This window comes from Coregonus lavaretus, assembly GCF_964263955.1.
Source record: "Coregonus lavaretus genome assembly, chromosome: 2".
NCBI lineage: Eukaryota > Metazoa > Chordata > Actinopteri > Salmoniformes > Salmonidae > Coregonus > Coregonus lavaretus.
This window is the reverse complement of record NC_139989.1, coordinates 52,266,518-52,280,850: the sequence shown is the minus strand read 5'-3', so window position 1 is coordinate 52,280,850 and position 14,333 is coordinate 52,266,518. Positions and strand designations below refer to the sequence as shown.

Here is a 14,333-nt window from a genome sequence, read left to right as displayed (position 1 = left end):
TTGTTTGGTCTTTCCTAGGGCGGCAGAAAGGCCCTGTGTTTGTGACCCTGTGACTATAACCAGGCGTTTGTGTGTTCTAGAATGTTCCCATGGTCCTATGAGTTTGGCCGGGCTGTGATGGCTGTGGACTACATGGTGTTTACCCTCCGTCTCATCCACATATTCGCCATCCACAAACAGCTTGGACCCAAGATCATCATCGTTGAAAAAATGGTGAGTGCTTTTTAAAAAGAGGGATAAAACCCTTTTTACTACAATGAGTCTAGATCAGGGATGGGCAACTTTGATGGTTGTGGGGGCCACAAAAAATTGGTCATGAGGGGCTCTGCGTACCCACATCCATACACATATTTACATGCAGTCAAAGTCCTATCCTTAAAGCCTTTTGGGGGCCATAGCAACAAATAGTTTCAGAGTTAATTTCCTGCAATTCTATACATTTTGCCATGGGCGTAGAGAAAATGTTGCACTTTTAAAGCAAGTTTGCAACAAAAAAAAATGAACAAAAATGAGATGGGGCGGAGAGAAGATGTTGCAATTTTATAACACATTTGCAATTCTACTCATTTTGACATGGGGCTGAGAGAATTTTTTTTGACTTTTCCAGCTGGATGGAGACAAATGCTTGCAGTTTTTAATACGATATCTGATGATCAACCGGGGCCACCCGGTCAGTAATTTGACAATGATTACTACAAGTTTAGATAGCTGGAGGCTAGACTAACTTACCAATCAAAAAATGGTAGCTGACATGGGGTAATTGAGTAACTGTTAGTGACTGACATAAGAGAAAAACTGCTGATGCACAACATTTCAAAATTGCACCTTGTAAAGAAAAATAAGTGTGTGTGTGTGTGTGTCTAATTATTGATTGTGAGAGCATAGACAGCACCATTGAGGCCATCTCCATTTTGAAGTAGTCAATTTTCTTTTACTACTTCTATGAGTTGGCAAACAAACTGAAAGGGTGCAAACAAACCACACTGAGTGTGTTGTTTGAAAAGGTAATGAAGCCAAGGAATGTTTGCTCACAAGTATAATTCATTGTCTGATCCCTCCTAATGACCCATATGTGCTCCTTCCTTAACCCATAGGAAGTCCCATCCATTTGACTACTTCAAAATGGTGAAAGTCCATAATGGCACTGTCCATGCTAAAACTGGCTTTTGGGAAGGAGAGTTCCCAACCTGCCTTGCAAAAGTATTCAGACCCCATAGATTTCTTCACATTTTATTAACATTGATTTAATTGTAATTTTTTTGTCACCAATCTACTCAAAATACTACTTTTTTTGAGAACTCAAATATTGTAGTTGCATAAGTATTCAGCCCCTTTGTTTAGGCAAGCCTAAATAAGTTCAGGAGTACAATTTGGCTTAACAAATCACAATAAGTTACATGAACTCACTCTGTAAAATAATAGGAGTTGACATGATTTTTGAATGACTAACCCTTCCTCTGTCTCCCATACATACATATGTAAGGTCCCTCAGTCAAGTATTGAATTTCAAGCACATATTCGACTAAGACCAGGGAGCTTTTCAAATCAGACATGGAATATCTCTTTCAGCATGGTCAAGATAATAATTATGCTGTGGATTATGTATTAAACCACCCAGATACATCAAAAATACAGTCGTCCTTCTGAACTGAGCTGTAGGACAGGAATGAAACTGCTCAGGGATGTTACCATGAGGACATTGGTGATTTTAAAACCATTAGAGTTTAATGGCTGTGATGGGAGAACTGAGGATGGATAAATAACATTATAGTGACTCCACAATAATGACTTAAATGACAGTGAAAATAATACAAATATACATAATGGGAATATTCCAAAGCATTCACCTTGTGTGCAACCAGGCACTAAAGTAACTGCAAAAAAAGACTGTTAAGGAATACATTTTTTGGCCTAATTGTAAAGCCTTGTGTTTGGGGAAAACACAACACACCACTGAGTAGCTGCCTCCTTATTTTCAAGCATGGTGGTGGCTGCATCATGGTATGGGTATGATTGACATCTGGAAATACTAGTTTTTCAGGATAAAAAATAAATGGGATGGAGCTAAACTGAGGCAAAATCCTAGAGAAAAACCTGGTTCAGTCTGCTTTCCAACAGACACTGGGATAAGAATTAATCTTTCAGCAGGACAATAACCTACAACACAAGGCTAAATCTACACTGGAGTTGCTTACCAAGAAGACAGTGAATGTTTAAGTGGCCAAGTTACAGTTTTGACTTAAATCTGCTTCACAATCTATGGCAAGACTTGAAAATTGCTGTCTAGCCATGATCTCCAACATCTTGACAGAGGTTGAAGAATTCTGGAAAAAAAAAAAAAAAAGCTAATATTGCACAATCCAGGAGTGCAAAGCTCTTAGACTTACCCAAGACTCACGGCTGTAATCACTGCCAAAGGTGTTTCTAACAAGTATTGACTCTGGGAGCTGAATACTTATGCAACAACTATATTTTAGTTATTTAATTTCTGTTAATCTTTAAGAAAAATATAAATAAAATGTTCTACTTTGACATTCAAGTATTTTGTGTAGATTGTTGACAAGAAATGACAAATCTCTTTTAATCCCACTTTGTAAATCCAGAGGTCTGAATACTTTTGCAAGGCACTGTATGTCTATGGTCTAGATCCAGGTGCTGGTTTTGGCAGGAACAACTAGTATCCAAAAACAAGTGTAAAAACTGTGCACTAGAAAAAACAGGCAATGTAATTTTCTCCCCTTAATATTCTGCTCCCCTCCTGATTGGCAGATGAAGGATGTCTTCTTCTTCCTCTTCTTCCTGGCGGTGTGGCTCATAGCCTATGGCGTAGCCAATCAGGCGCTGCTCTACTCTTACGATCCTCGTCCCGGTTGGATCTTTCGCCGAGTGTTCTACAGGCCGTACCTGCACATATTTGGACATATCCCCATTCACGAAATGGATGGTGTGTTGATGTTGGTGTATAAATGTGGTTTGAATGTGTATGTAGCATAGTACAGGTAACTGCCAAAATAAAGGAAACACTTGAGTAAATGACGGATACAAAGTACTGTATATTGAAGCAGGTGGTTCCTAAAAGGAGGTTAGGAGATTTAATCTGTGTGTGTCCACAAAGCACCACATTATGGAATTTCTCATGGAATAAAAGGTGTTGCATCCCTCCAGTAGAGTTCCAGACACTTGTAGAATCTATGCCAAGGTGCATTGAAGCTGTTCTGGTGGCCCAACGCCCTATTGAGATGCCCTGTTGGTGTTTCCTTTATTTTGTCAGTTACTTGTATATATACAGTGAGGGGAAAAAAGTATTTGATCCCCTGCTGATTTTGTACGTTTGCCCACTGACAAAGACATGATCAGTCTATAATTTTAATGGTAGGTTTATTTGAACAGTGAGAGACAGAATAACAACAAAACATTCCAGAAAAACGCATGTCAAAAATGTTATGAATTGATTTGCATTTTAATGAGGGAAATAAGTATTTGCAAAACACTTGGTGGCAAAACCCTTGTTGGCAATCACAGAGGTCAGACGTTTCTTGTAGTTGGCCACCAGGTTTGCACACATCTCAGGAGGGATTTTGTCCCACTCCTCTTTACAGATCTTCTCCAAGTCATTAAGGTTTCGAGCCTGACGTTTGGCAACTCGAACCTTCAGCTCCCTCCACAGATTTTCTATGGGATTAAGGTCTGGAGACTGGCTAGGCCACTCCAGGACCTTAATATGCTTCTTCTTGAGCCACTCCTTTGTTGCCTTGGCCGTGTGTTTTGGGTCATTGTCATGCTGGAATACCCATCCACGACCCATTTTCAATGCCCTGGCTGAGGGAAGGAGGTTCTCACCCAAGATTTGACGGTACATGGCCCCGTCCATCGTCCCTTTGATGCGGTGAAGTTGTCCTGTCCCCTTAGCAGAAAAACACCCCCAAAGCATAATGTTTCCACCTCCATGTTTGACGGTGGGGATGGTGTTCTTGGGGTCATAGGCAGCATTCCTCCTCCTCCAAACACGGCGAGTTGAGTTGATGCCAAAGAGCTCGATTTTGGTCTCATCTGACCACAACACTTTCACCCAGTTCTCCTCTGAATCATTCAGATGTTCATTGGCAAACTTCAGACGGGCATGTACAGTGGGGAGAACAAGTATTTGATACACTGCCGATTTTGCAGGTTTTCCTACTTACAAAGCATGTAGAGGTCTGTAATTTTTATCATAGGTACACTTCAACTGTGCGAGACGGAATCTAAAACAAAAATCCAGAAAATCACATTGTATGATTTTTAAGTAATTAATTTGCATTTTATTGCATGACATAAGTATTTGATACATCAGAAAAGCAGAACTTAATATTTGGTACAGAAACCTTTGTTAGCAATTACAGAGATCATACATTTCCTTGGGGTTGTACTCATCCTTCTTCTTCCTCCAAACACGGCGAGTGGAGTTTAGACCAAAAAGCTCTATTTTTGTCTCATCAGACCACATGACCTTCTCCCATTCAGGATTTTAATCCATGACGGCGTAGTGTGTTACTAATGGTTTTCTTTGAGAATGTGGTCCCAGCTCTCTTCAGGTCATTGACCAGGTCCTGCCGTGTAGTTCTGGGCTGATCCCTCACCTTCCTCATGATCATTGATGCCCCACGAGGTGAGATCTTGCATGGAGCCCCAGACCGAGGGTGATTGACCGTCATCTTAAACTTCTTCAATTTTTTTATAATTGCGCCAACAGTTGTTGCCTTCTCACCAAGCTGCTTGCCTATTGTCCTGTAGCCCATCCCAGCCTTGTGCAGGTCTACAATTGTATCCTTGATGTCCTTACACAGCTCTCTGGTCTTGGCCATTGTGGAGAGGTTGGAGTCTGTTTGATTGAGTGTGTGGACAGGTGTCTTTTATACAGGTAACGAGTTCAAACAGGTGCAGTTAATACAGGTAATGTGTGGAGAACAGGAGGGCTTCTTAAAGAAAAACTAACAGGTCTGTGATAGCTGGAATTCTTACTGGTTGGTAGGTGATCAAATACTTATGTCATGCAATGAAATGCAAATTAATTACTTAAAAATCATACAATGTGATTTTCTGGATTTTTGTTTTAGATTCTGTCTCTCACAGTTGAAGTGTACCTATGATAAAAATGACAGACCTCTACATGCTTTGTAAGTAGGAAAACCTGCAAAATCGGCAGTGTATCAAATACTTGTTCTCCCCACTGTATATGTGCTTTCTTGAACAGGGGGACCTTGCGGGCGCTGCAGGATTTCAGTCCTTCATGGCGTAGTGTGTTACCAATTGTTTTCTTGGTGACCATGGTCCCAGCTGCCTTGAGATCATTGACATGATCCTCCCGTGTAGTTCTGGGCTCCTCACCGTTCTCATGATCATTGCAACTCCACGAGGTGAGATCTTGCATGGAGCCCCAGGCTGAGGGAGATTGACAGTTCTTTTCTGTTTCTTCCATTTGCGAATAATCGCACCAACTGTTGTCACCTTCTCACCAAGCTGCTTGGCAATGGTCTTGTAGCCCATTCCAGCCTTGTGTAGGTCTACAATCTTGTCCCTGACATCCTTGGAGAGCTCTTTGGTCTTGGCCATGGTGGAGAGTTTGGAATCTACTTGATTGATTGCTTCTGCGGACAGGTGTCTTTTATACAGGTAACAAGCTGAGATTAGGAGCACTCCCTTTAAGAGTGTGCTCCTAATCTCAGCTCGTTACCTGTATAAAAGACACCTGGGAGCCAGAAATCTTTCTGATTGAGAGGGGGTCAAATACTTATTTCCCTCATTTAAAATGCAAATCAATTTATAACATTTTTGACATGCGTTTTTCTGGATTTTGTTGTTGTTATTCTGTCTCTCACTGATCAAATAAACCTACCATTTAAAATTATAGACTGATCATTTCTTTGTCAGTGGGCACACGTAGAAAATCAGCAGGGGACCAAATACTTTTTTCCCTCACTGTATATATAGCTGTATACACACTGAATGTACAAAACATTAAGGACACCTTCCTAATATTGAGTTGCAGCCCCCCTTTTGCCCTCAGAACAGCCTGAATTCGTCAGGGCATGGACTCTACAAGGTGTCAAGTGTTCCACAGGGATGCTGGCCCATGTTGACTCCAATGCTTCCCACAGTTGTGTCAAGTTGGCTGGATGTCATTTGGATGGTGGACCATTCTTGATACACACCGGAAACTGTTGAGCGTGACAACCCCAGCAGCATTGCAGTTCTTGACACAAACTGGTGCGCCTGGTACCTACTACCATACCCCGCTCAAAGGCACTTAAATCTTTTGTATTGCCCATTCACCCTCTGGCACACATACACAATCCATGTCTCAAGGCTTAAAAATCCTTCTTTAACCTGTCTCCTCCCCTTCATCTACACTGATTGAAGTGGATTTAGCAGGTGACATCAATAAGGGATCATAGCTTTCACCTGGTCAGTCTGTCATGGAAAGAGCAGGTGTTCCTAATGTTTTGTACACTCAGTGTGTGTGTGTGTGTGTGTGTGTACAGTGGGGAAAAAAAGTATTTAGTCAGCCACCAATTGTGCAAGTTCTCCCACTTAAAAAGATGAGAGAGGCCTGTAATTTTCATCATAGGTACACGTCAACTATGACAGACAAAATGAGAAAAAAAATTCCAGAAAATCACATTGTAGGATTTGTAATGAATTTATTTGCAAATTATGGTGGAAAATAAGTATTTGGTCAATAACAAAAGTTTCTCAATACTTTGTTATATACCATTTGTTGGCAATGACACAGGTCAAACGTTTTCTGTAAGTCTTCACAAGGTTTTCACACACTGTTGCTGGTATTTTGGCCCATTCCTCCATGCAGATCTCCTCTAGAGCAGTGATGTTTTGGGGCTGTCGCTGGGCAACACGGACTTTCAACTCCCTCCAAAGATTTTCTATGGGGTTGAGATCTGGAGACTGGCTAGGCCACTCCAGGACCTTGAAATGCTTCTTACGAAGCCACTCCTTCGTTGCCCGGGCGGTGTGTTTGGGATCATTGTCATGCTGAAAGACCCAGCCACGTTTCATCTTCAATGCCCTTGCTGATGGAAGGTTTTCACTCAAAATCTCACAATACATGGCCCCATTCATTCTTTCCTTTACACGGATCAGTCGTCCTGGTCCCTTTGCAGAAAAACAGCCCCAAAGCATGATATTTCCACCCCCATGCTTCACAGTAGGTATGGTGTTCTTTGGATGCAACTCTGCATTCTTTGTCCTCCAAACACGACGAGTTGAGTTTTTACCAAAAAGTTCTATTTTGGTTTCATCTGACCATATGACATTCTCCCAATCCTCTTCTGGATCATCTAAATGCACTCTAGCAAACTTCAGACGGGCCTGGACATGTACTGGCTTAAGCAGGGGGACACGTCTGGCACTGCAGGATTTGAGTCCCTGGCGGCGTAGTGTGTTACTGATGGTAGGCTTTGTTACTTTGGTCCCAGCTCTCTGCAGGTCATTCACTAGGTCCCCCCGTGTGGTTCTGGGATTTTTGCTCACCGTTCTTGTGATCATTTTGACCCCACGGGGTGAGATCTTGCGTGGAGCCCCAGATCGAGGGAGATTATCAGTGGTCTTGTATGTCTTCCATTTCCTAATAATTGCTCCCACAGTTGATTTCTTCAAACCAAGCTGCTTACCTATTGCAGATTCAGTCTTCCCAGCCTGGTGCAGGTCTACAATTTGGTTTCTAGTGTCCTTTGACAGCTCTTTGGTCTTGGCCATAGTGGAGTTTGGAGTTTGACTGTTTGAGGTTGTGGACAGGTGTCTTTTATACTGATAACAAGTTCAAACAGGTGCCATTAATACAGGTAACGAGTGGAGGACAGAGGAGCCTCTTAAAGAAGAAGTTACAGGTCTGTGAGAGCCAGAAATCTTGCTTGTTTGTAGGTGACCAAATACTTATTTTCCACCATAATTTGCAAATAAATTCATTAAAAATCCTACAATGTGATTTTCTGGATTTATTTTCCTCAATTTGTCTCTCATAGTTGACGTGTACCTATAATGAAAATTACAGGCCTCTCATCTTTTTAAGTGGGAGAACTTGCACAATTGGTGGCTGACTAAATACTTTTTTCCCCCACTGTATATATAACTTGCCTCTCTCTTTCTTGGTTCCTCTATCTCTGTATCCCATCTCAATTCCTTACTCCAACCCCTGCCCAATCTACCCTCTTTGTCGTACCATTTTAAATATTTATTCTTTACACCCTTCCCCATTTCTTCCCATCTCTTTTGAACTCTCACCGTCTCCCTCCCCTTCCTCTCCCTCCCTTCCTCCTCTCCCTCCCTCCCCATTTCTTGCCATCTCTTTTGAACTCTCACCGCCTTCCTTCCTCCCTCCCTCCCTCCCTCCCTCCCTCCCTCCCTCTGTCTGTAGCTGATAAACTGGAGGAGGGGATAGAGTGCACCAATAACGTCACCCTGATGGAGGCAGGGGCAGAGCCCTGCATGAGTACCTACGCCAACTGGCTGGTGGTCATTTTATTGGTCATCTTCTTGCTGGTCACCAACATCCTCCTGGTCAACCTGCTCATTGCCATGTTCAGGTAACGGACCCTCTGTCTGTCTCTCTTTCTCTCTCTGCCCCTCTTTCTCTCTCTGTCCCTCTTTCACTCTTTCACCATCTTTCACTCTCTGTCCCTCTTTCACTCTCTCACCATCTTTCTCTGTCCTTCTTTCTCTCTCTGTCCCTCTTTCTCGCGCTGTCCCTCTTTCCCATCTAGCACCCCCTCCATATCCCTGTTTCACTCTCTTTGTGTTCCCCTTGAGAGATCATCACTCATTCAATAGGCCTCTTTAATCCGTGGGCTGAATTCCTCTTATTTTATCTAGTTCCTCACTGTCTCTTCAATAGTGTTGAAGGATTTGAATTAATCAACTTGATTGAATTTGTGAGTGTCTTATTTGATACTAGCCCTGCATGTTTGAGTGCCATATATTTTTCTGGCTCTGCTTTAATGTGTGTCATTGGGGCCCAAAACGTCATTAACCAAAAAGTATAATAAAACCAATAATTTGTTATGAGTGAGAGTCACCTATTCCCTGCAGTTACACATTCTCCAAAGTGCAGGAGCACAGTGACACCTACTGGAAGTTCCAGCGCTACAACTTGATCACGGAGTACCACTCTAGACCCTGTCTGGCACCACCCTTCATCATCCTCTCCCACCTCCACCTCTTCATCAAGAGACACATCCGCAAGATCCCCTCCGTCAAGATCAAACACTTTGGTGAGAGAGGGAGGGAGACTGGGGGAGGGAGGGAGACAGAGGAAGGGAGACCAATGATCAGATAATTCACTTCAAGTATTGAACTTGAAGTATTTTAGAGTCCTCATCCATTGTCCTTCAAGTGTGTTTTTCTAATTTTCTCTTCTTCCCATTTTCTTTGTTCTTCTCTCTTTTCCCCTCCTCCTCTATCCATCCTCCAGTTCTGGATATCCGTGGTAGGCAGGCCAGTAGACTGAACACATGGGAGGCCATCCAGAAGGAGAATATACTGTCTGCCCAGAACAAACGAGAGCGAGAGAAAGAGTCAGAGAGACTCAAACGCACCTCTGCCAAGTGAGACATCTCTCCATCTCTCACCCTCGGCCACTTATTTATGTCATAGACTAAATGCCAGATTCATTTAACAGCTTCAGTTAACAGCTCGGCTTGATCTGGCCTATGAATAGAATGGTTGTGATGCTGTAGATTGATTGTCTTCCTGTGTTACATTTTAAATTCATGAATCAAACTAATTAATACACTTCCTAAATTGACTGAGAAGTGATAAGTGAATTGACCACTAACCTGTGTTGTGGTTGTGTCTGAAGGGTGGACAGCGTCCTAAAGCAGATGGCAGAGATCCGGGACCACGGCTGTAGGCTCAAAATGCTGGAGACAGAGGTCAGTGTCACCATGGGCTGCTGCCCGCAGCTCTCACACACACCCTGCTTTATCTGCCCAGTGGCAAAGAGACACGTTTCAGTGGTCCTTGATGGGGGGATGGCTAAGTGTGTGTGTCTGTGCACGCACGTGTGTTCGTTAGTGTGTATTCGTAAGTGTGTGTACATGACGGGGGCTCAATGCGCCTCCCCTGGTTTCTCCCTCAACATTTGGACTGCAGCTGTTGTATCTGCCTGCTCTGCACCCCTCTCACCCTCCCTCTCTGTTTTCCTCCTCTTTCACGCTCTCTCTTTCTCTCTCTCCTTCTCTCCCTTCTTTCGTTCCCAGTTGGAGTACTGTTCTAGTGCCCTCTCCTGGATGGTGCAGGCTCTCTCTCAGAGTAACTTGATAAAGCCCACATGTCCTCCGCCCGCTCTCCGAGGTAAGGTTACATACAGATATGTAATACATATATGATATAGGTTACATACAGATATGTAATACATACAGTGAGGGGAAAAAGTATTTGATCCCCTGCTGATTTTGTACGTTTGCCCACTGACAAAGAAATGATCAGTCTATAATTTTAATGATAGGTTTATTTGAACAGTGAGAGACAGAATAACAACAACAAAAATCCAGAAAAACGCATGTCAAAAATGTTATAAATTGATTTGCATTTTAATGAGGGAAATAAGTATTTGACCCCTATGCAAAACATGATTTAGTACTTGGTGGCCACCAGGTTTGCACACATCTCTGGAGGGATTTTGTTCCACTCCTCTTTGCAGATCTTCTCCAAGTCATTAAGGTTTCGAGGCTGACGTTTGGCAACTCGAACCTTCAGCTCCCTCCACAGATTTTCTATGGGATTAAGGTCTGGAGACTGGCTAGGTCACTCCAGGACCTTAATGTGCTTCTTCTTGAGCCACTCCTTTGTTGCCTTGGCCGTGTGTTTTGGGTCATTGTCATGCTGGAATACCCATCCACGACCCATTTTCAATGCCCTGGCTGAGGGAAGGAGGTTCTCACCCAAGATTTGACGGTACATGGCCCCGTCTATCATCCCTTTGATGTGATGAAACACCCCCAAAGCATAATGTTTTTACCTCGTTAATGTTTCTACCTACCATGTTTGACGGTGGGGATGGTGTTCTCAGGGTCATAGGCAGCATTCCTCCTCCTCCAAACACGGCGAGTTGAGTTGATGCCAAAGAGCTCGATTTTGGTCTCATCTGACCACAACACTTTCACCCAGTTCTCCTCTGAATCATTCAGATGTTCATTGGCAAACTTCAGACGGCCCTGTATATGTGCTTTCTTGAGCAGGGGGACATTGCGGGCGCTGCAGGATTTCAGTCCTTCACGGCGTAGTGTGTTACCGATTGTTCTCTTGGTGACTATGGTCCCAGCTGCCTTGAGATCATTGACAAGATCCTCCCGTGTAGTTCTGGGCTGATTCCTGTTCTCATGATCATTGCAACTCCACGAGGTGAGATCTTGCATGGAGCCCCAGGCCGAGGGAGATTGACAGTTATTTTGTGTTTCTTCCATTTGCGAATAATCGCACCAACTGTTGTCACCTTCTCACCAAGCTGCTTGGCGATGGTCTTGTAGCCCATTCCAGCCTTGTGTAGGTCTACAATCTTGTCCCTGACATCCTTGGAGAGCTCTTTGGTCTTGGCCATGGTGGAGAGTTTGGAATCTGATTGATTGATTGCTTCTGTGGACAGGTGTATTTTATACAGGTAACAAACTGAGATTAGGAGCACTCCCTTTAAGAGTGTGCTCCTAATCTCAGCTCGTTACCTGTATAAAAGACACCTGGGAGCTAGAAATCTTTCTGATTGAGAGGGGGTCAAAAACGTATTTCCCTTATTAAAATGCAAATCAATTTATAACATTTTTGACATGCGTTTTTCTGGATTTTTGTTGTTGTTATTCTGTCTCTCACTGTTCAAATAAACCTACCATTATAATTATAGACTGATCATGTCTTTGTCAGTGGGCAAACGTACAAAATCAGCAGGGGATCAAATACTTTTTTCCCTCACTGTATATGATATAGGTTACATACAGATAAATGTAATAGATATATGATATAGGTTACATAGGTTTCTATTTCTATGTAATGTTGCCTCCGAGAGACCTTTCAAGTCTTTTATTACTTGGTTTTATGTACTAATTCCAGTTTCTGTTGTGTTTTCTCTTTCTGATCTGACTCTCCAAGTAGCTGACCCAAGTGATGGAGAATAGTGAAATCTAGACACACACAAAAAGAAAATCACTGTCACTCAGGGCCAAAGAATGTCAAGAAATGCCAAAGCCGGACTCGATGTTCATTCATCCATCATTTCAATGTCCTTTTATAAACTTTGATAATTTGAACTGCTGCCATTTTGTATGTGGACCATTGTTGCTCTTCTATGTTACACTTGTTGTTCCTGTGTTGTTCTAGAAATCTTGTTCCTGTGGGTTCTAGAATGGATGGGCGTCTGTTCTTAATGTAATATGTACAGAGATTTGTAAAAGTGCAATTCAAATTTCTCTACACCCATAATGACATGACCAAGTACAAACGCATTCAACCTGACACGATCACAAAAACATACATTGTTTGTATGTTGCTTTTTGGTTTTGCACTTGAAGACTCTCCACTAAAGGCTATATTCAATCAGTTCTGCCTTAATCCGCGATAACCGACAACTGCATAGCAGTTTCACGGTTTTTATTTAGGCGATGTCAGAGCTGTAGCTATGTTGGAGCTGTCAAATCAGAAAACTGCTCCCTGCTTTACATGATCACTACACCGACTACGAGCGTGCATCTGCGTGCACCATCGTGCGCGTGTTGATTTTGTCTATCCCCACCAGACGCGATCAGGACAAAATAGCAATGAGGGGAGCAGAATGGGGGAGAACACAAGACTGGTAGTAGACATGAGGAAGGTCGTTACATTTATGACAGCAGCAATCACTTGCACAGAAAAACTGCTTAAACCTACTTTATATTTTGTAATACAAGGTTATCTTGCAGTCCGTAGAGATAGGGTGGCAGGGGGAGGATTGGACTGAGGAGATGGATATTTGGGAAGTGGAGTGGGGACAGTTTCAGGAGTTGAGTGAACGGTAGCTGTCTCAGGTTGATCTCAATTTTACATTTCAGTCATTTTAGCAGACGCTCTTATCCAGAGCGACTTACAGGAGCAATCAGGGTTACGTGCCTTGCTCAAGGGCACATCGACAGATTTTTCACCTAGTCGACTCGGGGATTAGAACCGGTGACCTTTCGGTTACTGGCACAACGCTCTTAACCACTAAACTACATGCCGATATAGAAACAGTGAATGATGGAGTAAGAGGAGCAATAGTAGGGGCTGCAAGGCAGGTGATTCCTATGGGTACAGGGGGGAGAAAGAGGAATGCAGTTCCATGGTGGAGTGAAGAGTGTAGAGAAGCAGTGAAGAGTAGGAACAGGGCTATCAGAATGTTGAAAAGGTCCCATAATTACCAGCACCTGATTCAGTATAAACATGCACAAGCAGTAGTAAGGAGGATCATTAGGACAGCTAAGAGGGAGTATTGGTGCCGGTTCTGTGGAAACATAGGCAGGACCACTCCCGTGGGAGAGGTATGGGGGATGATTAAGGGGATGAGTGGGGTCAGACGAGATTGTTGCAGTGAGATAAATGGAAAAGGCTGATATGTTAACCTAGGCATTTGTGAAGGTGCACAACTCAAATAATCTGAGAAGAGGGGCAGTGTGGAAGAGAGAGTCAGAGGAGAACATTCGGGGGTCGTGGATCAGAGAGAGATGGTGGGGGATGCGTTGAATGGCCCTTTCACGTTGGCGGAGATGACGAGAGCATTAGCTAAAGCTGGGGTAGCATCTCCTGGGAAGGATGAGATGTGTTACATCATGCAATGGGGAAAGTATTGGGCTTTTACAATAAGGTGTGGCAGGAATGGAAACTGCCTGGAAGTTGGAAGCAGGCTGTAGTGGTGCCGATACGGAAACCAGGAAAAGATCCTACTAGTCCTTCAAGCTATAGGCCGATTAGCGTTGACATCTCATGTATCCAAACATATTATAACGGAAAGGCTGACTTACTTTCTGGAGAGTAGAGGACTAATGTCACCAGATCAAAGTGGGTTCAGGAAAGGCAGGGGAACGATGGATCCTGTACTTTGCCTTGAGTCAGTCATACGGAAGGCACAGGCAAATAAGGAGGTGGTGGTAACAGTTTTCTTCGATGTAGAGAAGGCTTATGATATGATGTGGAAGGAAGGCCTACTTATCAAGCTGGATATCATGGGGGTTGGAGGAAGGGTTTTTAACTGGATAAAGGATTTAATTTTTGGCCGATCAATACAAGTGAGGGTGGGGAGCTCTCTGTCAGAAAGCTATGAGGTAGATAATGGTACTCCCCGGGGA

At 43.2% G+C, this 14,333-nt stretch overlaps 1 protein-coding gene across 1 annotated transcript in view; it reads left to right on the top strand.

Annotated features, from left to right (window-relative positions):
• The window catches only part of LOC311139565 (transient receptor potential cation channel subfamily M member 4-like), a gene marked incomplete at both ends in the record, with an annotated part of 73,258 nt that extends 61,103 nt beyond the window's left edge, over positions 1-12,155 (top strand). The window contains 8 exons of the mRNA XM_084174463.1: positions 81-213; positions 2,770-2,944; positions 8,408-8,576; positions 9,079-9,260; positions 9,461-9,593; positions 9,848-9,920; positions 10,248-10,341; positions 12,133-12,155. Coding sequence (XP_084030589.1) covers positions 81-213; positions 2,770-2,944; positions 8,408-8,576; positions 9,079-9,260; positions 9,461-9,593; positions 9,848-9,920; positions 10,248-10,341; positions 12,133-12,155 — 982 coding nt within the window. The remainder of the gene's footprint in view (positions 1-80; positions 214-2,769; positions 2,945-8,407; positions 8,577-9,078; positions 9,261-9,460; positions 9,594-9,847; positions 9,921-10,247; positions 10,342-12,132) is intronic.
• Between the last annotated feature and the right edge of the window lie 2,178 nt (positions 12,156-14,333).